This window comes from Podarcis vaucheri, assembly GCF_965113315.1.
Source record: "Podarcis vaucheri genome assembly, chromosome: 6".
In the NCBI taxonomy this organism is placed as follows: domain Eukaryota; kingdom Metazoa; phylum Chordata; class Lepidosauria; order Squamata; family Lacertidae; genus Podarcis; species Podarcis vaucheri.
This window is the reverse complement of record NC_138764.1, coordinates 63,875,793-63,899,349: the sequence shown is the minus strand read 5'-3', so window position 1 is coordinate 63,899,349 and position 23,557 is coordinate 63,875,793. Positions and strand designations below refer to the sequence as shown.

Sequence of the window (23,557 nt, the reverse complement as noted above, 5' to 3'; positions counted from 1 at the left end):
AGCTTTTGGGATGGTCTTAAGGGAGGGATTTCCATATCTTGTTCTGATAGCCTCAGTTGTTGTGAGTGCTCTCTGTCTCTCATGTGGGAATAATGATGTAGCTGGATAGATGCAGGGAATAGCTCACGGAATGAATGGAAAGCAGAGACCTAAATATTATCTGCTGATGTGTACATTGATACTTGCTCAGTGACATAACTCTGGTCTTTCAACTGCTGCTGGTGGGAAAATGCCTGGGATGATAACTGAGGCTGTGACTTCAGCTTCCTGCAGCCACTTATCATGTAGTGAGATGAGTCTAGCCATGAGTGTTTGGCTGCAGACTCTTTATGGTCCAGAGATAACTTCTGAATGAACTATTAGCAGGCTCTGATTCTCATTATAGACCTCTGGTTCTGATTTTGATTATCTGGAAAGTATCTTATCAATGCAAGGAGCTTACATAATACCCTTTTTTATGTACTGAATATCCCATTTCAATTCCAAATTTGAAAACAGCAATGCTGAAGCCCTTTTTCACTGCCACTGTTTCTCCTGCATTCTGCTCTTCTCTGGATTAGTCATGGTGATGTTGTGCAGAGCTAGAAAAGAGAGGTGTTTTCTGACAGAGCTGATAAAGTCCTTGAGAAATGGTAAGTAGATTTGGCTCAGCCACTATATACATTCCAATATTTCTTGGGGCCTTTCTGGTATGTAAAAATAATGCTAAGGAAAAAACAGAAATATGGGGGCATTTAAGTACAACCATTAATACCAGCATGTCCAAGGATCTCATGAGCTCCTGTCCTGCTCACATATGCAGAAATCAAATGATCTCCAGTCCTATGTGGTATAACTCCTGTAGGTGGGGGCAAATAAAACAGGTTTACTAAGGTGTGAGCCTGCTTCTGTTTCCTTGCCAGATTGATAGAACCCTCTACTGCAAGATGCTGTTTGGGGGGTGTCAAATTGGAGTAGTGAATGCAGGGGGAACTAATCCATTACATCACTCCCACTGTAACTGCACAGATTGTGAAGGGAAAATGCATTGCAACCTATATATTGGGTGTCATATAGCAAGGTAGCTTTAACACATGTTTGACAGAGTGCCATCCCTTATTCCTGCTCACACCTTACTTTGTGGCAGGAGGAGGTCTGCCATAGAATCCCATGCTTGGATGAAGGACACAGAACACATTTGTAGAACAGAAGCTTTTTCACACTGAATATTTTTTTCAAGGTGATGATTATATTGGTTGGCTTGCCAGCAACTTCATGCAACCACACAGAGCCTTTGATGAGAGCTATTACTGTGAAGCATTCACTAGAGCTATGGAAGTCATAGCTCAAACATGATGCATCTGGTATTCATAGGGCTGAAGGAGTTCCAGAAGTCTCTGGAAAAATCAGTACCCAAAACCGTTTCCCAGGGTTTTTAAAGCTTTCCAAAGCCAGTAAGTCTGAAAAAGGATACATATGACTATACACACTTCTCCATCCTCCATCAGTCAAGTGAGAGTGGTTATCACAATTCAGGAGGGTGTGGAGCAGTGCTGGTGAGGTGTGTGGCCTCGGATGAGTCCTGAAGGCCATATAGAGAGTTCCAGTCCTCAGACTAGGGACTCAGATACACAGCTGCAAATAAAACGTTTTAAATGTGTTATAAAGTGCAATATACAAATGTGACACTAGATGGCAACAGCGAGCTATGTAAAATTCAATGTATTTTTCAAAGTGTTAAAAAAAAAACATTTTCACAGTGTTTTTTTATATGTGTGTAGATTCCACCCAGGAGCCAAATTAGTCAGCCTCTGAGAAAGGCTGCTTTCCAAAGCACTCTGGTTGGTACACACTCCTAGGTAAGCACACTCTTAATGCTAAGTAGAAATGATGGAGAGATCCTTAACCCAAAGAGACTGAGCTGATCTATTTCTCTGATGGACTTCTCTCTGACATCTTCTGATGTAGCTCAATAGCTTCTTGGGGGAGATCCACGGGGTTCTTTCAGACAGTGCTGTTCTCCATTCCCCACAATATAAAGTTACCTTTCCTCCTTTCCAGGAGCTGGAGCTTTTCTGTTAGTGAACATGAGAGCTTAAAACATGAGAGCTCACTTTATCCTCTATAAAGTTATCTATGGTGGGAAAGGGGACAGAGCATGATATTAATTAGCTGTGTGTTTCACAGAACCAGAGTCAATGCTGGAAAGAATCCAACTTCTGTGATCCTACTGTGGAAATATGAGATCGTTCTTTATTCAAAGGCCTTGTGTTTCTTTCCTCCCCATGTGTTCCTTCAGCTGCCTCCAAAACTGTGTTCTGGTGTAGTCAATTTCACATCTCCTTTGAATTCTGTGGTACTAAGGGTAGAGGCTGCAGTGAGGTAAACACAGCAAACTGGATCCCCACATTCAGTGAAGCTCCACAGTTATCAGTGCTGGGTCATGACTGAAGAGGGAATTGTCCTTATTGCTCAAGAAGAAAAACAACCCATCTGTACACCACCCAACCCACAGCTGTTCTTATCTCCCACACATTCTTCAGATACTGTTTATTCACCACTGACATTAAGGCAGACTGGAAAAGGAAAGTAATCCTCTTCTTCTAGATTCATTCATATACAGTTAAGTCCACATCCCCTGGCACTAATCCTAATGATCACCATCTTCCATTAAAGAATGAAGGCTGTGCCAGAAATGACAGCTGGTGCCACTTGTTGGAAATCTGTCTTATGGCCACATCAGCATAAGTGGATGAAACAGGGGCTGTGAGGTCCTTGCAATGTGATGGGCAGCCAGCACTGGCTCACACACAAACAACATGGATGTTTTTCAATGGAAATTCAAAGGTCACACACATCCCTAAAAGGAAAAGGTTGCTGACTCAATACCCTGGTGGTTCATCGGACTCATTGACACATGACATTACCAAGTCCAGGAGCTAAGGAGGGGTCTTTTTCAACTAAATTGTTATCAGAGCAGAAGCCAGTGCAAAGATGCCTGTTAGGGCAACAGGACTTTCCATGCTGCCCTCCCCCCTGTGCCCCTGCCCCTCTAGGGTTGGGAGAACCCCCTGAATAGTGGAGGAGGGATGGAGATCATTCCACCAGGCAAGCAGAGATCTCCATGGTGCTATGCTGAATACAACTCAAAGACTGAACAATAGCAGTGAGTAGGTGTGCAAAATGAATGCCAAGCACATTAACAACTACAGTAATCATGACAATAAATGTAGATTTCTTCCCTCCTTCTCTTTCCCTCCTTTATTTAATATGATATAAAGAACTATAAAGAATATTACAAGCACCCTACAAATCTCATCCATTCTTACTGCAACACAGATGATGTAAATACTTGTATTTCTGTTTTTTTATATACTTTATTTAAATTATTAATCTTAATTGTTGGAAAGCCCATTGCATTTTTGGATATATTGAACTACTTTTATAATAACAAAACATAACAAAATTTCCTCTGGTTCATCTCATCCTTGATTTCCTTCTTCATTCTGTTTTGATTGATAGGAACTTGAGATAGTGAGTTCATTTGATCCAAGTACGTTGCAAAGGTTTAGATGATCTCCTCTAGATCATCTCCTCTGCAATTGTTTTATAGGTCGTTAAAGAATCAAGTCCTTCCCACTGCCTGACAGTGCTTTCATATGAAGTAATATGAACAGGCCATGTAGCGTCTCCTTTGTTGTATTCATAGATACAACACTCATTTGAGCACATGCAATGAATGGATGGTGCAATGACTTAATGTTTTGATTACTGTCCAATAACTACATACCCTGAAGTGATGCACTGAGTGACCTCTGTTCCTTTATTGTGGGGAAATGTTAATCCTAAAGTGTCCTGTGTCTAGCTTGCTTCTTGCTGACCTTGACCAGCACCTTGACTACATGTTGTGGGCTACGGTTTCCATGATAGCTAACCTGCATTACTATCCATGCTACCTAATAATATGTCCTAGTGAACGAAATGGGGACTACGCCTGTAGATGTACATAGGATTGCATTGTTAGGCTGCAGTCACTTGAGAGTAAATCATTTCTAATTCTAATTAGACATGTATTGTGCTGTTAACCTTTCAAGAGGAAGGTTCCAAACAAAAACAACCTTGGCAAGTTATTTCTGTATTGATTGTGCTAGTTATTAGTATGACCATGTTTATTAAAATTTCACGTGTTGAGTAAACGCTTGCTGGCTGATTGTCTCCAAAATAAATGTTTTGTAATAATCTTCTCCGACTAAAGCAATATACCACTGCTGAGGCAGCCAAAAATAGTCCCTTGCCACCAATTAAAAAGCATTTCATTAGGTAATTTAATGAAACACTAATTATTAAACCCACATGGGTCTTTATGATCCTCTCCCAGAAACTTGTTTACAAAGAAAACTATAACCAGCCCAGTGATCTTTAATATTTCAGCCATTGGACTAAATTTAAGATTAAGTGACCCAGATCAAGAGTAATCACGTTCTTCCAGCTGAGATTATTTTACCATTATTTATTTTGGGTGTTTATAATATTTCTTTTGAGTCATTAAAAGAAAAGTGCAATTGGCATTTCATCTTGTGCTGCTGTTGCTTTCTACGTAGCTGTTTATGCGGGCAGATATTATCAGCTACAATCTCAGTTAAAGCATCCATGACTGATGGCTATTCAATCTCTGCTTAAAAACCTCCAAGGAAGGAGAGTCCACATGTGCATAAAACAAAAATCACCCCCCCAAAAAAAAAAATGCACTCTTATTCGAAGGAAAACATGTCCAAGTAGCACTGCCCCCAAAACCCCACTGCTCAGGGAAGTATCGGGCATGCAACTGTATTAGTTCAGTGGTGGCCAGACCAGATCTGGGTGAAAGTGAGCAAGACACTGTTCCCCAGCCCCTCATCCCAAATACGAACCATAACAAAGCTATCCACAGTTTGAGTGTTCTTATTCTGGCTCTAATTTGTTATTTGTCGGTCTTTTCCAACCTCAACCTCAATTCATCTGTGAAAAGAAAGAATGTCAAGCTCCAGAGCCATTCATAAAAAATGTTAATTGAGACCATACCTAAATATCCACCCATCCTAGCCCGCTAAACTTGGCTCGCATCAGCTCCATCTACTGCTGCATCCTGTGCCTCTCAGCTTGTGTTTCCAATCCGCAGGATAACATCAATTTCCACACCAGCAGGAATTCATCTCAAAGGCAGAGCTTTTGCATGGCTTCCCAGTCTTAAAGCCCAATCAAATCGAAAATTTATAAGGGTATTTTAAATAACAGAAAACACCTCTTTGACAAAACACAAGGCATCTGTTTAAAGGGACGCTTTATCCTCTTCCAGCTTTCAGCAAGAGGCACTATAAACTCAGCCAGGACATGTTTGTGTTCAGGTGATGGGGTGGAGGATGGAATAGTATGAATCAGCCACACCTCCAGTTCAGCCATTTTAATAGCTTTTTCAGTACAGTATTCCCACTCAGGGTTGGAGGGGGTCATTCTCTCTGTTTGATTTAACATGTCAGTAGTGATTTAGCAAGAGCATTTCTAAGGAGATCCTGTCTCAGCCACAGAGCAAATGGAGCACGCGGGGCACCTTTGTAGAACAGCTCCAGAGGCCCTCTTTGCTGTTATTGACATTTCTTTGAATTTAACAAAGCAGAGGTTAATAATGACTAAAGAGAATAGTTCAGACACAGGTTTGCATTTCGCTCTTTGCTTTTCTCTGTGTTTCCTTAGAGACGGGTAGGAAAGATCAAGAGATCCCTTTTGCTTGAATTGTCTTCCTTGTGCTTGCTGTAGCCTTAAATAATCACACACACACACACACACATTTCGTTAAGGTCCTGCTGTTGGAATTCGCAGAAACAGCAGCTTGGGGGGTATATTCTGCTTGGAACTGCCGCATTTTACAGCATGCAAGTAACTACTGCCTTAGCAAGGGAGACTGTTTAAGCACTGACATGCCTTCTCCTCAATATGGTCCTGAAAGTCTTTACTGGCCCCAAACTGTGCTTAGTGCTCTACAAATAAACTCTCTATAATCCTTTCCCCCAAAATGTAGGAGACTGCCTCCATCTAAAAGACTGCAAATGAAGAAATAAATGGTTACCAGGGGTGTCTGTGCCAAAAAAGGATGTCTAAATGGGATAGTATGTGTAAACATAATGGGCTGAATTCAACTAAAGAGCTGTGCTAACAGGAGCCAGCATGAGGCTTGCTAGTGCAGTGGGGTTTCCCTCTTTCTCCCTTCACAACTCCATGCCTCCTAAAATTGGCTTGTGGGGAAGGGGTCAGAAGAAACCCGGAACATAGAATGATAGAATTGTAGAGTTGGAAGGGACCACAAGGTTCATCTAGTCTAACCTCTTTTCAGTGCAGGAATCTTTTGCCCAATGTGGTATTCCAAAGGGTAGATGCCACCACACTGAAGACCCAATTCCTACATTGTGTGGAACAGGCCTTCTGGTAAGATGGTGTCTGCAGGAGATTCTCCCCTGTAGAGCACAGTGATTGACTGGGTATAAAAGAGATGAGATCTTTCAGGTATTCTGACCGCAAGTTGTATACATCAAAACTTAAGTAGACACTTACCAGTAAGTAAGGGCTGAATTGACAGTCAGTGCATTTTTTTCAGCAGCCAGTGCAATACTTTCTTATCTAGAAGCAACGACTAATGGAGGGAAATGGCATTGAAACTGAGGGTCTGGAAATATTTGGGGTTAACGCTGTAAATCTGCAAAAAATAAAAAAACCCCAAAATCGTGCAGCTGTCCCATGAGTCATGCCACCGTTACATCTAGTCATAACCTGAATTGCGTCCATAAAGTGACAATAGAGCACAGATGAACACCTGTGGCCCTCCAGATGTTAATGGACTCCAGCTCCCACCAGTGTTGTTTGATATGGCCAATGCTCAGAGATGAGGAGAGGTGAAGTCCAACAACAACTGGAGGTTCACAGGTTTCCCAGCCCTGTAACGGAGCATTTATAGTACAATACTCTTGGTGACTCATCAATTTCAGGAGGAAGGCACCTGTGTTTTATCCAGCCTGAATTTTCTGGACACTCCTGATCAGATATAGGAAACACAAGCTTTCAAATAATTTAAAGGCTATCTGGAGCTTCCCATCATGCGGAGAAGGTGGAGCATGAGAAAAGCACCACTGGCTGACTCTGCGCTGTGTGACCATAGGGAGACCTGCATCATGGTTGGGGAATGAACTGGGCTGCAGTTTATAATTCTGCCAAGCCTTTCACCTTCTCAAGCTCCAACATTCAATAACAAATCTCTTCTGAATTACACAGATGGAAAATAAATGCCTCTCCAAGTCTGAGGACTCCAGATATTTTAATTTTGAGAATTTATTTATTTTTTGCTTTCAAAAGAAATGCACTGGAAGGAAAGAAGGAGGCAAACGGGAATCATTGCCAAGGTAGTAAAGCCAGCTGTCAAAAGTATTCCCAGAACATACTCCAGGAGCCCCAATCACGGCCGCCTGAGGCCACTGCTGTGTTTGTTGTGGAGAGTTTTACTGCGGGATGGGAGGCTGGCCAGTTCAGGCAACTCTGTGGGACAGGAGGCCCAGCATTTAGGGAACCTAAGACCAACCCTCCTCCAAAAAAACCCTCGTATTAAACTTTCACCCCAGTCCTAGCCAGTATAGCAACTGTTAGCTCATATATCACTCTCCGTATTAAGAAGGGCATCCTATAAACTTTTCAGTAAAACTGAACAGCTGTTGCCATGGAAAGGGCTTGCCTTTTTTGTTGGAAAGAAGCAGCTTCCATCTCTGGGTTTACAAGCAGGAAAGAAATCTGTTAGAGCAGAGATGGGGAAGAGGCATCTTTCTAGATGTTGTTGGACTTGCCCTCCAACAAGTCTACAACCTTTGTCATGCTGGCTCAGGCTGATGGAACCCATCAACAACTTATGATCATCCAGATGTTGCCAGACCGCAACCTAGACCACCACTCTCATCTCACAAAGGCCGGTCTGGGCACAGCACTGAAAGGACAGCCTATCCTCTCCTCTTGCTTTTTCTTCTTGCTTTTTCTTACTGCAGTTCCTATTTTCTATATGTTTAAAATATACAGAGCCAAGTGTGCCTGTTCAAGCCCTCTGACCTATTCTGTAATAAGCAATCTGTGTGATGAACCTGAGTTTCCACTTTTGCTTAGCAACAGAAGGGAAAACCATGTGGGATCAGAGCGAGGCCCGCCTAATGTGGTATAGTGGTTAGTGTCAGACTAGGACCTGAGAGACCAAGGTTCAAATCCCCACGAAGCTCACTGTACAGTGGTACCTCGGGTTAAGTACTTAATTCGTTCCGGAGGTCCATTCTTAACCTGAAACTTTTCTTAACCTGAAGCACCACTTTAGCTAATGGGGCCTGCTGCTGCTGCGCCGCCGGAGCACAATTTCTGTTCTCATCCTGAAGCAAAGTTCTTAACCTGAAGCACTATTTCTGGGATAGTGGAGTCTGTAACCTGAAGCGTATGTAACCTGAAGAGCATGTAACCTGAGGTACCACTGTACAGCTTTAGGTCAGTCTCTCTCTCTCTCTTAGTCTCACTACCTCTCAGGGCTGTAGTGAGGAAACATGAGGGGAGAATCGTGTATGCTACCGTGAGCATTCTAGAATATAAGGTGGGATATAAATATAATACAAAATAATAGTACAATAATAAAAAATAGCTTATTACCAGCTCCTTATCTCCAAGGTCCATGCGCCAGCTACAGCAATGAAAACACAACATTAAAAAGAGTTTAAAACAATTTGCACTATAGTCTAGCATTATTTGTGAGAATCTTAGCTAATCAGCAAGGGCTAAATAATCCACTAGAAACTGACCTGCAGTCCACCAGTGGAATATGGACTACATTTTGTCCAGCCTGGCTGTACATGATTCATAAGTGACATATGATATACATAGAGGAAAATCATCAGAGAATATGCTATATTCATTGCTGGGACTTCCAAACAAGTTAGAAGTTACTGTTTCGCAGCCTTTCCTCAGTTAGCAATCAGAGGTCTGCCCTCTGACCAAACTCTAAACACTGTGCCCTAAAATGGAAACTTGTCTGGGCTTGATAAAGCAGACAGAAACGATTTTGGGAGCCAAAAAAGACTTTGCCTTTAATCACAGTTGTATGATTCAGCATCCCTGGTGCCCATAATTCATTGTAATATCTGGATAAGCACACACTATGAGAGAGGATTGTGGGGGTAAAGTAAAGGAATGAGAAGGAGGCAGTGTATGGGTGTCCACGCACAAAAGCTGAATAAATGGTTTATCTGTTGATGCAGGCTGGGCCTGGAAAGTTTATCTTTGTGAAAGAGTTCTGTTTTTCATAGAGGAAATGAGACAGCGAGTTTAATAGGAAATAAAAACACATAAAGAGAAACTAAGGAGGCCGGCCTGGAAAAATCCTATCCGTCCAGCTGTCTGGCCAGCTGTCCCAGACATGAGGAACAATTCCTGCAGCTGCTTTGCCATCACTGGTATCTCAAGTCTCCCTCCCCTCAACACGGAAAGGTGAAAATAAGGAGGTTTTGTATCACCATCTGCAATTGCATGCCTGTCTTGACAATCTCTCCTTTCTTGACAATCTGGTGTAGACAGAAAACAGCTGCTCTGATTCACACCAGAACTGGTTGTGGAATAGACAAGAACCATGACAAGAGCTCATCAGAGTTATATGGTTTCCAAATAGCGAAGTGAGACACAGAAGGCTCCTAAACCTTTAAGAGCAGTATATAATAGAGGTGGGTAACCACTCTGTGCTGGGATCAAATAGTGAGGCATGGCAGGGTGATGTTATCCCTCCCTTCGGCTGAACTACAATATCAGCAAAGTGTCCTGAGTTAAGTCAGGGCCACCACAAACCTGCTTTGCTACCCTACAAAATCTATTAGCTTTGCAAAACGAGGCTGTCTAAATGCTAGCTATAGAGGTCTGGATGAGAAAAGGGAAAGCTTTGTTTAACATTTTAAAAATGGACACTGCTCTTATGTTACACACATAAGTAAGCATCATTCTGGTGAGGATTATCAAAGCCCTCCACTGGTAACACAGGCCACCTGCTAATGTGCAATGAAGTATTATCCTTTTAGCTGCATGAGTCTGTCTAAGGCAGGGATGGGGAATCTGTGGCTCTTCAGATGTTGCTGGGTCTATCTATCTATCTATCTATCTATCTATCTATCTATCTATCATCTATCATCTATCATCTATCATCTATCATCTATCTCTATCTATCATCTATCTATCTATCTGTCTATCTGTCTATCTATCTATCATCATCTATATTTATACACCACCTTTCCTTCTGAGAAGTTTAAGGTGATGTGCATTGTTATGTGCTGAAGTTCTCACCCTGGGCCAGCAGGGGGATACTGTAGGTCCACATATGCAAATAAGGAATTGAAAGTGATGTTCAGTGATTGGATAGTTACAGAAAGTGGTTACTGTTGCTTTGTAGTCGAGCTCTATATAAGCAGGTTGGCTGAACCCTTCAGCCCAGTTCTGTTCTGGCCTGTGAATAAACAAGAGCTGTTTGAAGAATTCCTGTGTTGTCTGATATGTTCACCCACAAGCTAACATGCATGGTTCTCCTCCTCCCCATTTTATCCCCACAGCAACCCTGTGAGTTAAGTTAGGCTGAGAGATGTTGACTGCCCCAAGGCCACCCATGGCTGAGTTGGGATTTGAACGCTGGCAAAATACGCTAACCATTACACCACACTGGCTTGTGTGCATGATTGGCTGGGGCGGATGGGAGCTGGAGACCAACAACATCTAGAAGGTCACAAGTCCCCAATCTGTACCAAAAGGATACATACTCTGGTGCTTTTTAGGGACATGGCCACCATGTCGCTTTTTTTGGTAATGAACGTGGATTAAAGTAGGTTGGGGAAACAGTACAAAAACCTGGACTTCAGAAGTAAAAATACAAACCTGGTTTAAGACACAGACTTTTGAGTGTACTCTTTCTTAAGAACTCTATTATTAAACTTATTGTGCATTTAAACACATACACACACCAAATACCCTGTTTTTAAATACCAGCCATCTCTGAATATTTAGTTTACAATAATGAAGCAATTCCTTTAAAATGATGCAACACTAGAGAATAGACTTGTGCTAAGGAAAAACTTCCCGTGACTGAAATTGACTCAGAATTTCTGGCTTCTAAACACATACTTGGCACATATCAGCAAATCATCTATAGCAATTTTCCATTTGTATCTGTGAGAAAAATGTTGCGCTCTTCATTATGCTCCACATTTCAAATTGTCACTTTCCCTGGTGGGTGGGAGAAGGGTCACTGTTCCTCATTTCAACAGACAAGCTGTGCATATATATCTATGCAAAGCAGAGGTGGGAGAAGACAGCCTCTGAGAAATTTCATCAGCTCAAAAGTCAAAGAGCATCATTGGGCTGAAATCTGATAAGCTAATGAGTCTGAACACAAAGTGCAGTATTTTGTTTATATTTTCCACTACGCTCTTGCTTTTTCTTTCTGAGGGGGTAAACCAAGGCAGCTAACACAACACTATCAACAACAATTTGTAAGATGACAATTCAGACTCACAGAAACAGGATCAGGATGCCATATGATTCCAATCTGGCAATTAGGCGCAAAATCTTTAATAGCTGGAAACACAGCTTAAAGCTAGCAGTACACTGGCCCAATTCACACTCATTGCAACCCATACTTAGTTGTTTACTGCTCTAGCTCTCAGAAGAAACAAGCATTTATCCCTATGTTCTAATTGGGCCATGGTTTGTTTTGCTCAAACCGTTTTCAGTAAGCCAAGAACAAACTCTGGAAACCATCTAGAAGTTGTGGTTTGTTTGGAGTGTGACAAACCACAGTCCCCACTATGGTTAACCATGATGTGTGAATGAGGCCACTGTCTAATACTACAGCTGCCTTTTGCTGAGCAAGACTATTGATCCAACCAACGGGATGTGTATAGATGCCAGAAGAGGATATATTCGTTAGATATTATCCTTCCTTCCTCACGTTTGTGAGTTCAGCAGAGTGTCATCCCTTTGCAGCTTAAAGGGAAACTTAGATAGGTTAGTTTTAGCCTTTTTAGTTTAAGTAATCCAGAATGCTTCAAGGCAGACTGGATTTTCCTGTTATTTCCCCCCTTTCTTCCCCTTAAAACAATAATCACACAAACAATCTTGTAAAAGGCAAAATAATATTTCCTCACTCTGAGTACTCGCTGAAGAGTAACAGATACAGCAGCTTTGTTAAGGAAGGCTTAAAGTGGTAATTCAGTTACAAAGACATACTTAAGTCTAGTTTAAAATGGTATGGCAGATATTCTCACATTACTGGCAGAGTGGAAAGAGGTGGGAAAAGGGTGTGCCCAGGCAGGTAGAAGATTATAGGGTTGCCATATTTTGAAGACAAAAAAAAAAAGAGGACAGATTTGTCAGTGGGAGAGGGGCATGTCCAGGAAAACCAAGACGTTTGGCAATCCTAGTATATAGCTATGCCCTCCCGCTGTCAGGGCACAGTGGGAGTGTCTTTCACAGAGTCCCCTCTAGCAATCTCACATGAAAACACTGGGAGCTTCACCTCCTATCATGTGCCTATCTAGCAAAACATGAATTGTTGGTTTGACTGCATTTACATATCCCACACTAAGCCAGATCTATCTTTGCCTATTCTGGTAACTGTCAGACCAGTCTTTCCATCCCTACCACTTGGGACTCTTAGCTGGCCATACCGGGATCTGAACCTAGGACCTTCTGCATACACAGTTTGCACTTTCCCCGTGACCCATGTACCTGCAGGCGTCCCACAGGCATCTGGTTGGCCACTGTGAGTCCAGGATGCTGGTTTGATGGCCTGATCCAGCAGATTCTTTTGATGTCCCTATGATTTACAAAACAAACCTTTACACCCTGAGCACACTGTCCAAGCATCCCTATTTTCTGGTAGCTGTCGCTGGTAAATTGCTGCCTCTCTTTTGTCCTTATTTTTGCCTGTAGGAGATAACATCTTGGAATTTTGTTAGTATGAGTTGCTAAAGTTGCCATTCTGCAGTGTTTGGCTCCCTCCCCAGGATCTCTGGAAGTTAAATTTCTGAGTGGGTATTGATAATAGAAGGCTCTTACCTCTATTTATATGCAGAAGCATATAAATGTGCACACACAAACACTTAATCACCATTCAGTGCACAACCTGCTATTGCTAAAAGAAAAAGAAAAAAGAGGTATATCGTAGATTACTCCAGGTAGCACAAACTGCATGACAAGTAAGTCTATAGATTACATATGGCATGGCAATTTATCAGGGGGGTCAGGAGGAAGGTGGAGGATCTTACCAGCATTTCCTTGTCATGATCAAAGTGTCTCCCATTAAGATTAGGTTGACAGTGACTTCCACCCTCTGCAGAGGCTGGATCCACCAACCTTCAGAGCATGATGGATCCAGTTGCTTTCCAGACAGTACTGGGGACTTTTCCTGCTGACAGGTCTGGTAATTCTATTGAAGCCCTGTTTGCTCTGTAGAACATGGAAGTGTTCCATGGTAAAATTCAGTGACTGAATGTTCCACATGATAATAGGAGTTCTGCTTGCCAGATGGAACAATCTCCTCCCACCTGTGCACACTGTGCTGTGGGTTCTCCTGCCCCCCAGAATCGCCTACAGTAGCACCACCTTGAGCACTTCTGCTGCCTTAGGAAGCTGCTTCTCCACACAAGTGGAGGAAGACTCTACTGACGCCTTGGTGTCTTGTTCAGCAGAGCCTCACGGGGGGGGGGGGTATCAGACTGTTTACATGCTGGTCCAAAGGAAGGGATGGAACTTTTAGTAGCTCACCATGATTTATTACATAGCATTTTGAGGATAAAATTGCCTGTTGAAGCAAGTCACTTTCCATCAGTGGTCAGAGTGCTGCGCTGTCTGGTCAGATTACATGGTGCTTTAATATGATTAATATATTGTCACAGTTACAGGTATTCATGGGCTGTACATGTTGCAAAGTTATTTTACAGCAGGGAAGTGGCTCCTTAACAAAATACAAAATTAGTGTATGTGGCAGCAAAACTGCTTACCGCAAATAGTTCCATCACTGCAGTTAAGGAATTTACTGCATTCCTTAAAAAACACACACAAGAAAACAAAGAGGAATAAAAGGGGGTGAGAGAGCTATAGAGCTTAATGTCTAACCACATGACTTATTGGATCTGAACGGTTTGTGTGATTAGACTGCAATTAAGGCTCCAAACCCGTTTGCAGCATTTCTTCACTAAAAGCAAATTCCCCAGAATGTTACTTCTTGCAGAAGAGTGTAACAGGACAGTGTCTTGTCAAACTGTGTTTCAAGACATTGATTATGTTCATCTCCACAGCTGGGCTCCAAAAAAAATTTTTTTAGTGTTCCAAAATTGTCTTTTCCCCTGTTTTGGAAAGAGGGCTCCTCAACCATGTCCCGAAATCTTTTTTTGGAAGTCCCCACCATATGGCAGTGAGGACTGCTGTTCGAGGAGCCCAACCCTCTACCCTCCCATGGTCAGATCTAGAGTTGCATGGATCTTTATTGCCATACCAACGTATATAACTAACGCTGCAATCCCATCAGAGGCATACTTAGGGGAGCACAACCAGTTCACTCACTCTAGGTGCCTAACCAAGAGGATGCTGCAGCAATGATGTAGAATGGAAGATGAGAGGTGGGAGGCACTGAATTTTAGAGTCACACAGGTCGCTGCTGAGATTTGAAAGCCCAAGGTCCACCACTGATCCTATACCCATTTACCTGGGAGTAAGCGCCACTCAACTAAGCAGAGCTTACTTTCAGGCAGACATGTATAAGCTTTTACTGACAGACAAAGAGAAAAGCTGGCCTTTTCAGAAGTCCATTCATCTATCAAGCCTACCTCCCACTTTGGAGCTACGCTACTGTTGATCCCAACACTGCCTCATGCCCAATTCATGTCTGCTGTTTGTTTCCCCCCTCTGTTATATTAGGGATCTTTTTTCAGTTGGTCATTTGACCTCCTTTACAAGTTTCTTTCTTTCTTCATCAGCGCTTAGTCCCATGGTGTCACACCCAGCTATGCTATGAGAGTGAAGGGAGGAGTATGGCCAAGACCAGCGAACAGAGCAGGAAATGGCTTTGAGCCAGATGAAAATAAGAGCGGAAAAGGAAACTGGGAATGACTGAGAGATGATCATGCATCTGGCATAAAATCAAGGGCAGTGTTGCTGAAATCTAGACTCTGATCAAATCCCAGCATAATCCTTTTGATCAATGTGTAAGCTGTGACCCAGTCCTGTTCCTGGATTTATTGCCTCAGTTCCTCTGGGAAAGATTTTCAACTGCTCCGTATCCAAAATCAGAGTCAGATGTTGCTGAAGGATTTGGATCTTATTTAGGCACCAACCTATAGCATTTTCCACTGTTTCCATGGCTTGGGAAATTTGAGGTCCATCCTGTTCCCTCTAGTCTATGCTGGATATGGCACCTTAGCAGGATCTCTGGGATTCCCTCCACCCATCAGTGGCATGAAATGAGGAGGAGACACAAGGTCACTTGGCTTATCTAGTCACCACAAAGCAACCCAGTGGCTCCAGATTAAAGTGTTTCATTTGGGGTTACAGATAGGTTAAGCTGAAGCAGATATACAGAATGAAAATTTAAAAGTTTTAAGTTCTAAATAGTCGATGCAGAGTATTCTAAGCAACATGTTCATCTCAACTTTTAATTAAAACTAAACAAAATTAATTTTAACTGTTTGTTTTTAAATCAATGGGTGTACATCTTTTTTAAAAAGGAAGAAAAGAAACAAGAAAAACAACAAAATACACATCATGGTCATTGTAGGTATACAAAAGAAGAACAGCAGCATAGAGATTTTACAATTGTGTGTGTGTATCTGTGTGTAAATCAGTGAAAGAGCATTAACATCAAATTGTAAGGAAGCATTAGAGGGGAAATAGACAAATGAGGTAAGTCCTGGGTGAGGAAAACAAATGGGAAAAATACTAGTCAAAACGACTGCCAGGTGAATTCATAATTTGTGAGGACTATATTAACATAGGACTGATTCTTAAGGTCCATCATAGAGATCCATCAAAGACCAACATAATCTTCAGGTTCTGCAGTTCCCTACAGCACACACAGATTATAAGTAATTTTTTTCAGTTGCTGGAATATATACTACCTTTTTGAGCCAATAACCAATTGTAAAATTTGAACCATCTTTCCACTCCTGGCCCATTTAATGGAAGGCTACCTCTAGCAGTGGTGTCCAAACTTTTTTCAAAGAGGGCCAGATCTGATGAAGTGAAGGGCCGTAAGGGCCGACCAAAGGGCCAACCAAAGTTGTTGACCTTTTTTTTAGAATTGAAGTTGTTGAGGGTTTTTTTTTTTTATTTTACCCCAGGAAATAAACTGCCACAGGAGCCAGATTAAACTGACCGGCAGACCAGATTAGGCCCCCGAAACAGACTTTGGACATGTCTGCTACAGAATAAAGGGCAAGTGGTTTTAATGTTACTGATGAGTTGATGTCTTGAAATACAGAGAGCCAGATCTGGCTGGATTCAGTTACCAAGACTGTTCCTAATTTCCCCCATAACTGCAGTCCAGAAAGTATGGGGCCAATAGGCAGGTCCACCATAGGTGCCAATAAGTCCCTATGGCTCCACAGTGCCACCATCAGGATTTATTCCACACAAGCAACAGGACTTTCCCCCTCTCCTCCTGCCAATCTGCATTAGGGGGTTGTGGGAGACCCCAGAACACATATGGGGACACCCACGAGATGTCCCATTGTGTGAGTGGACACTCTTCCCTTCACACATATGTCAATCAGCATTATGTTGCGTTCCAGCTTGAACAATTAGTATCCACTCTTACCACTAATAAATTGACAAGTTGCTGAAAAGCTCTGCCCAGAAACTCCGAAGGTTTATTTTGTGACTTTCACATTTTGACATTTTGTGTTCTGGTTGGATTTTCATTTGCATGTATTTATTATGTCTACGTTTGGGAAATGGCCCTGAAATAATTGCCGAAACTATTTCCTCGTTGTTGAACAGGCATGCTGTTATATCCACAAACTACTTGGATTCTTAGCAGATTTATTATCTAAGTGTTGCCAAACAGCTCTTTGATGATGAGGCCACAAGTGATCTTGGATGGATTTGAACTGGTAGCATAAAGCATTTCTGAGCATTGTTAGAGCCCTTTAGAGATTTTACTTTGATACACTGCAGGGTTTTAATGTGGCTTAGATGGTAAGCCTGCCACAAACCCGGCTCCATAAATCAGCCTCATTTTGTGCTTGCAGTGTGTTCCAGCTAGCTGATTCTATTCTACGGCTGCTCATCCATTTCTGTTCCTTGCCCTTGTCTTGAAGTCTTTGCCTTTTGCTCCATCAAGCTGAGACCTCTGGGAGAGGCAGCTTTTTGCTTTTCTATGCTGTTTTTTGAGATCCGCTTATGCTCCCAGTTCTTTCTGCCCATCAAGCAAGTCTGGCATACTCCTTAAATTATGGATTCACTGGGATACAACTAGGACCAGAGTTTGATGTTCAGTTTTTTTGGGGGGAGGGGGTTTAAGCCAGTATGCTTTGACTGACCAAAATGCTTCCTGCCACACCCTAGCTCTGGCATGATTTAGGGTGTTCTAAGCAAACCACAAGAGTCTATATGTTAAAATGAGTAATATTACCATTTAATACATGGAAAAATATTCCATGGATATTGGCCTGAGCTTCAGACACTGCAAAGCTGCTATATACAAAACAAGTCTCTGGGAAATAAAAAAAATATGATATTTATAGGGGGAGCAGATAGAGAATACTGGTTGAGCCTTGAAAAAGTTACAGCTGCAATGAATCTGCTCCCAAAAATTCTCCACAATATTCTCCTTTGTGCATTAGCTGTTCTCCGGATGCTCCATGTATGCTTGAATTTTGTCTAAATATTTGCTGTCTGTAACTTGACATATGTTATTTCAATATTTAATGTCTGGCCATTTATATTTTGCAATATTTGAAAGCTGGATTGGTTTTAGCATTTGACAGGACGCAGTATAGATAGCTGATATGCAATCATATATCACAGTGGTTAGCAAATCATATACTTTCAGGGTACATATTCTACATTGGCATCTACCAAGAAACATCTGCATGGCTGCCACAGGATTCTGGAGCTTATTCTAGGGTCATTTTGATTTCATGGCGTAGTGGGGAGAAAGCAGTATAGAAGCTCCTCTCCATGTCCACTGTGACCTGAAAGTGTTCCAAAAACACATCCATCTTACTTTTTTAATGTGTGGCCATTGGGGAAGAACAGTAGCGGTTATCAAGCTGTCTTTCAGCTGTACTTCTCATAGTGGGACCCTTGATAAACTTCCGAAGAACCCAGGGTTCCCAAGAAGACAGCTTGCCAACTGCTGGCATGTCATGTTTGACAGCATTTGATGGCTGGCATGCAACAGAAGTTAATATTAGATGGCATTTGATAGTTAGCACATAGGAAAAATACAGCATTTGATGGATATACATGATCATTGACAGCTTATGATATTTCATATTTAAAGCCTCCATAAATCAAAGCAACAATGAAATGTCAAGTAGTCTAAAGTTCTTCTATCTCAAAATCAGAGATTCAAACTTTGGGGGAGGAATTCAATGTAGTGCTAAGCAGATTGTTCCACCAGTGCAAGCATTTCTGTGCTCTGCCCTCTCCCCAGCACCCAGCAAACACACACCTGGTCAATTTTTGTGGTCTTCTGATAATGGGGCTCATTAGTGACATCCAGTGCTCATCAGCCCCAGGTGGTATGCATGTAACAGGAGTGCAGGATTTGGCTCTGCCAATGCATTTGCACAGCACCAACCTCCCCACCCAGTGAATTGTTTCTGTTTGGAGCACCCCAGATTTCCCATCTCTGCTTAAGACCATAGTGGGTATGTCAAAGAGATCTATCACATGGGAGAATATTTCCTGGGTGATCAAAACATGCAGCCATACTCTGTGGAGTAATCAGAGGGGTTGACAGGAGGGGAAGTAATCTTCCAAGGTTTGACAAGTAGGCACCTGGAGATCAGCTACTGACACATTTCCAACTCAGGCAATTAGAAATAAACAGGTGACACAACTAAGAGGATTTTCACATTCCTTCTTGTTAGAATGTGTGGGTTTTGATGGATGCATAGCACCTGAGCAGTCTGCCAGCAGGAAACGGAGTAGGTACCGTAGCCCATTGGCAGTTATAGGGATTCTTATAGTGGCAGACTCAACCCATTTCAACATAGAGGTACAGATGTGTTCTTAGAAAGGGAGTAGGGAAATACTAAAATTTTCAAACTTTGAGGCAAGAATCTCATCTATCCTGAAGATTATCTCACAAGCCACTAGCCTTCCTACCTCCACCGTTGTCTTGCACCTAAAAAAAAAAAAATGTGCCACCCGTATTTCATGCACAATTTTATTCTGATTTAAGAATTTTTTTTTTACTTAGGCAGATCAAATCCTTCTGTGGTTCCCTGCCCCATGCGAAGAAACCATCACATTTTTGCATGCAACTCAAACTCCACCTGCCTCTCTAGTTCTGGGGGATGACACAGCAGCTACAGAAGTAACATGGTGGGGAGGGTAAGACAGGTGCTTCTCATCCTTATGAGAAAAGGGGCCAGAGATCTGTCAAGGAAATAACCTGATAGTTCTGTGAAAGCCAGGCAGAAAGGGAAAGAACAGACCAAAGTAAAAAAACCATTCAGAAATGAACTTTGCAGCTGTCTTCCCCAACAAAAGCCCTTTAGTCCTTGGGCTCCAGGCTCTGCAAATGAAGCCAACGGCAACATTTGGGGATGTGAGCTAGAAGCGAGTTATGTTTATTTTTTAGCACAGCCTCTGAAACAGTACACACATGTGAGCATAGCTGGGAGACACCCGAGCCAGAAGTACAGCTGGCATGCAAAAATGCAGAAAACCAAAAGGGAAAACTGTGTTGGAAGGAGAGAGGGGGGTTGATTTGCATCAGACTGAGGATCTAACTCAAGGAAACCTATGCAAGCTAACTTTCTTTCCCAAATTCTGAAATAATTCTGCAGAGCAGGGCAGGGCCATAGCTAGGGGGTGGTGAGGTGGGCTCCTGCCAGGGGCGCAGATGGGGAGGCGCAAAATTGGCTAAAAATATGTCTATAAATAAAAATAATTATTATCGCCTCATAAGAAAAGGTTTTAAATAGAGGGTCTTTATATGATATGCAGGGGCCCTGTTTCCCCTGTTTTTTTCTGTACCACATTCCCTAGGGGGTGCAATCTGGACGGTTCTGCCGGGGCGCAAGATCACTTAGCTACGACTCTGGAGCCGGGCCACATTTTGCAACACATTCAACATTTCTGGTGCCCCGTTCACCACCTCTCTTCTATCCTGGGGTGAGTTATTTGAATAGTAAAGTCTGGTTTGGTCATCAGCCTAAATAGCCGTCTAGCTCAGAAATCCTGTTTCCAACAGTTGGTATATCCAGATACCTCTGAGAAGTCCACAAACAGGGCATGAAGGCTGTAAGCAGCAGGGTTATGCTGCCCTCAGTCCCACTCAAAAGCATTTGAGCAGGGCTGATCATTTTTGTTAGCACCTCTAGATCAGGGGCGGAGGAAGGGGGTGCAGTGGTGGCGGTTTGCCCCAGGTGTCACCACTGAGGAGGGTGACAAAATGCCAGGCAGCACTCACCGCGGGGCCTGCAGCATGCTGGAGCCATGCGTCTCTCCTGGGAGAGATGCGGTAGCTTATGTGCGCAGGCTCTGCACTTCCCCCAAACGGTCCACCTGCTGCCTCCCCCTCAGCTGTAGGGCGGCTGAGTGGGAGGAGGCAGGCAGACTCCTCGGAGGCCCCACGGAGCATCCTGCCCCGGCTTGCCCCACTCTGTGGGTTGGTGGCCCTGCCCCTAGGCACAGGGCACATGCGCCGCCCCAGGCACCCAAACGGCTTGCTCCGCTGCTGCTCTAGATTGGTTCCAACAAGTCTCACAAGATCTGGACTTTTGTTATAGATGCACACAGAATGGCACAGGGAAATAAGTTTGCATAAACATACTGACACATTGTATATCATAGACTCATGGACTCTAAAGTGTTAGAATCCTGCCCCCCGTCCCAGTAAACTACCTGCATTTCACTCACCTACTATCACCACATCATGTTTATTTGGGCCACAGCTCCATCTACTCTGTAAATATCAGCTGAATGTTTTATTTTACAATTAGAGTGTTTCAAATAGTAATAAATTCCCTTTAAATGAAGAGAATATTTAAAATTAATTTGTTAATATAAAATAATCAATTAAAATTATATATTGAACAACAAATGCAAGATTTCAGAGGTGTTGTCAAGCAGATGCTGGATGGAATTGGTAGTATGTGGATGTTTTCTGGGAAAGTCTTGTAAACATTACGGAAGATATTAATGGGTACAGATGTCAATTAGATTCTATTATACTTCTGACATGCTGGAAGAATGCAGTTTTGGGGGGTTTGACTAGAATCTACTAGCAAACTTATCAATTGCTGCCTATAACTTGCTTGCAAATTATTACTAATAAGTCCCATAACAGAAGACTGGACAAGGAGAAGTTGGCATACAATGTTGATGAATAGCCTCATGCGTTATATAAGACTCTGGAAAGGCTCAAGAAATGTAGGCGTGTTGCTTTTGGAACAGCGGTGCCCTTTTTTAGTTACTCTCTGTTCATGTAAGACAGGATGTTTGGCTTCTGCTTAAAGTTCTACAGCATTGTATGTTAAATATAGTTTAACTGCAAAACAATATCTTTACTGAAGTATGATGACTATGATTATTTAAAGAAAAGTTGTGATTATCACTGCCTTTAAAGGAGTATTAGATAAATTCATGGATTTCAGGTTTATTAAATATGTTTCCTGGGACTTGGCTCAGGCTCTACGTCACATCTGCAGGTGTAGCAGTGCATGTGATAGAACCTTCGTTGTCTTGCCTCGCTAATGGACTGGATGAGAGCCAACAAACTGAAGCTCAATACAGATAAGACTGAGGCACTTTTAGTGGGCGGTTCCCTAGACCAGATAGATGGGAGGTTACCTGTTCTTGGTGGGGTTATACTCCTTCTGAAGGAGCAGGTATGCAGCTTGGGGTCCTTCTGGATCGTTGGCTGTCACTTGAGGCTCAAGCGGCCTCAGTGATGAGGAGTGCCTCCTTCCATCAGTTTTGGTTGTTGTCCCAGTTGCACCCCTATTTGAACAGGGATAGCCTAAATTCTGTTGTCTATGCTCTGGCAACCTCTAGGTTAGATTACTGCAACACGTTATACATAGGGCTGCCTCTGAAGACAGTTTGGAAACTTCAGCTGGCACAGAATTCAGCAGCCAAATTGCTAACTGGGGCAAGGTGGTTTGAACATTTTACACCAATCCTGGCCCAATTGCACTGGCTGCTGATTAGTTTCTGGGCCCAATTCAAAGTGCTGGGTTTGACCTATAAAGCTTTAAACAGCTCAGGACCTCAGGACCACAACACTTCAAAGTCCACCTCTCTCCATATGAACCTACCCAGACCCTGAGATCATCATCTGAGACCCTTCTTTGTGTGTTTCCTCCATGAGAGTCCAGAGGGTGGTAAGACAAAAACGGGCCTTGTCTGCAGTGGCTCCCCATTTGTGGAATGCTCTCCCCAAGGAGGTTTGGCTGGCACCTTCATTATATACCTTCAGGCGCCAGGCAAAAACAGACCTGCACCCAATCTTGTTTCTGTACACTCTTGTTTGTTCTCAGTAACCAAAAACATATTATCAACATATACAAGGGGGAAAATTTTCCTTCATTTGCAAGGAATCGTAAAAAACAAAGTGGCACTAATAAAGAAAAGTTCCAGGGTAGCAACAGAAAGCAAATTAAAAATGCTTTTGCAGTTCATCAAAACTATCCAGCAATATCAAGTTATAGGAAAGCTGGTGCTATTTACAGTAACCCTAGTTGGTTAATTGATTCGGCAACTTCCTTGCTGACGTCTGATGCTAATTCCCCCCCCCCAAGAGTTAAATGAGATTCAGGTGAGGGTCATATGCCTTGTCAATCCCAGCAGGTATAGAACAGGAAGACCCGATGGCCTGCCCAGGCCAATAAGAAGGAGCTATTTTGGCAGCAGATTCTTGCTGCCAATTGGTCTGGAAAAAGTCAACAAGAGTGCCTGGCCTGTTCTGGACAACCTTTGAATCAGGATTATAGGCAGTATTTGGCAGAATAAGTTCATGAGCAGAGCAATTTCCACTTCTGCAATGGGACTTTCCTTCCTCTCTTCCAACCCTGCACTGTCCCTGAATCTGGGTTTGGGGAAACCCATACAAAGGATTTAGGGGGATCACAGGGGGAAGAGAGGGAGGAAAGTCCCATTGTGGTCCTTGAAAAGCACAGCTACAATGGCCACTTGAAAAGCACAGCTACAATGCCTTGGGCAGAAGGTGGAATATTTCAAAATCATAGGCCATCCACAACCAGTAGCATTTGGTGGGGGGAGGCACTTAGCATATCTCCCAACAGTGACATCACTGTGGCTTACAAGA

The 23,557-nt window shown here is 42.7% G+C and overlaps 1 protein-coding gene across 1 annotated transcript in view; it reads left to right on the top strand.

The window, feature by feature from the left end:
• The first annotated feature begins 488 nt into the window (after window positions 1-488).
• FMOD (fibromodulin) overlaps window positions 489-23,557 on the top strand; it is an 83,008-nt gene continuing 59,939 nt past the window's right edge. The window contains exon 1 of the mRNA XM_082227176.1: window positions 489-632. Within this exon, the coding sequence (XP_082083302.1) occupies window positions 630-632 (3 nt within the window). The 5' untranslated portion in view covers window positions 489-629. The remainder of the gene's footprint in view (window positions 633-23,557) is intronic.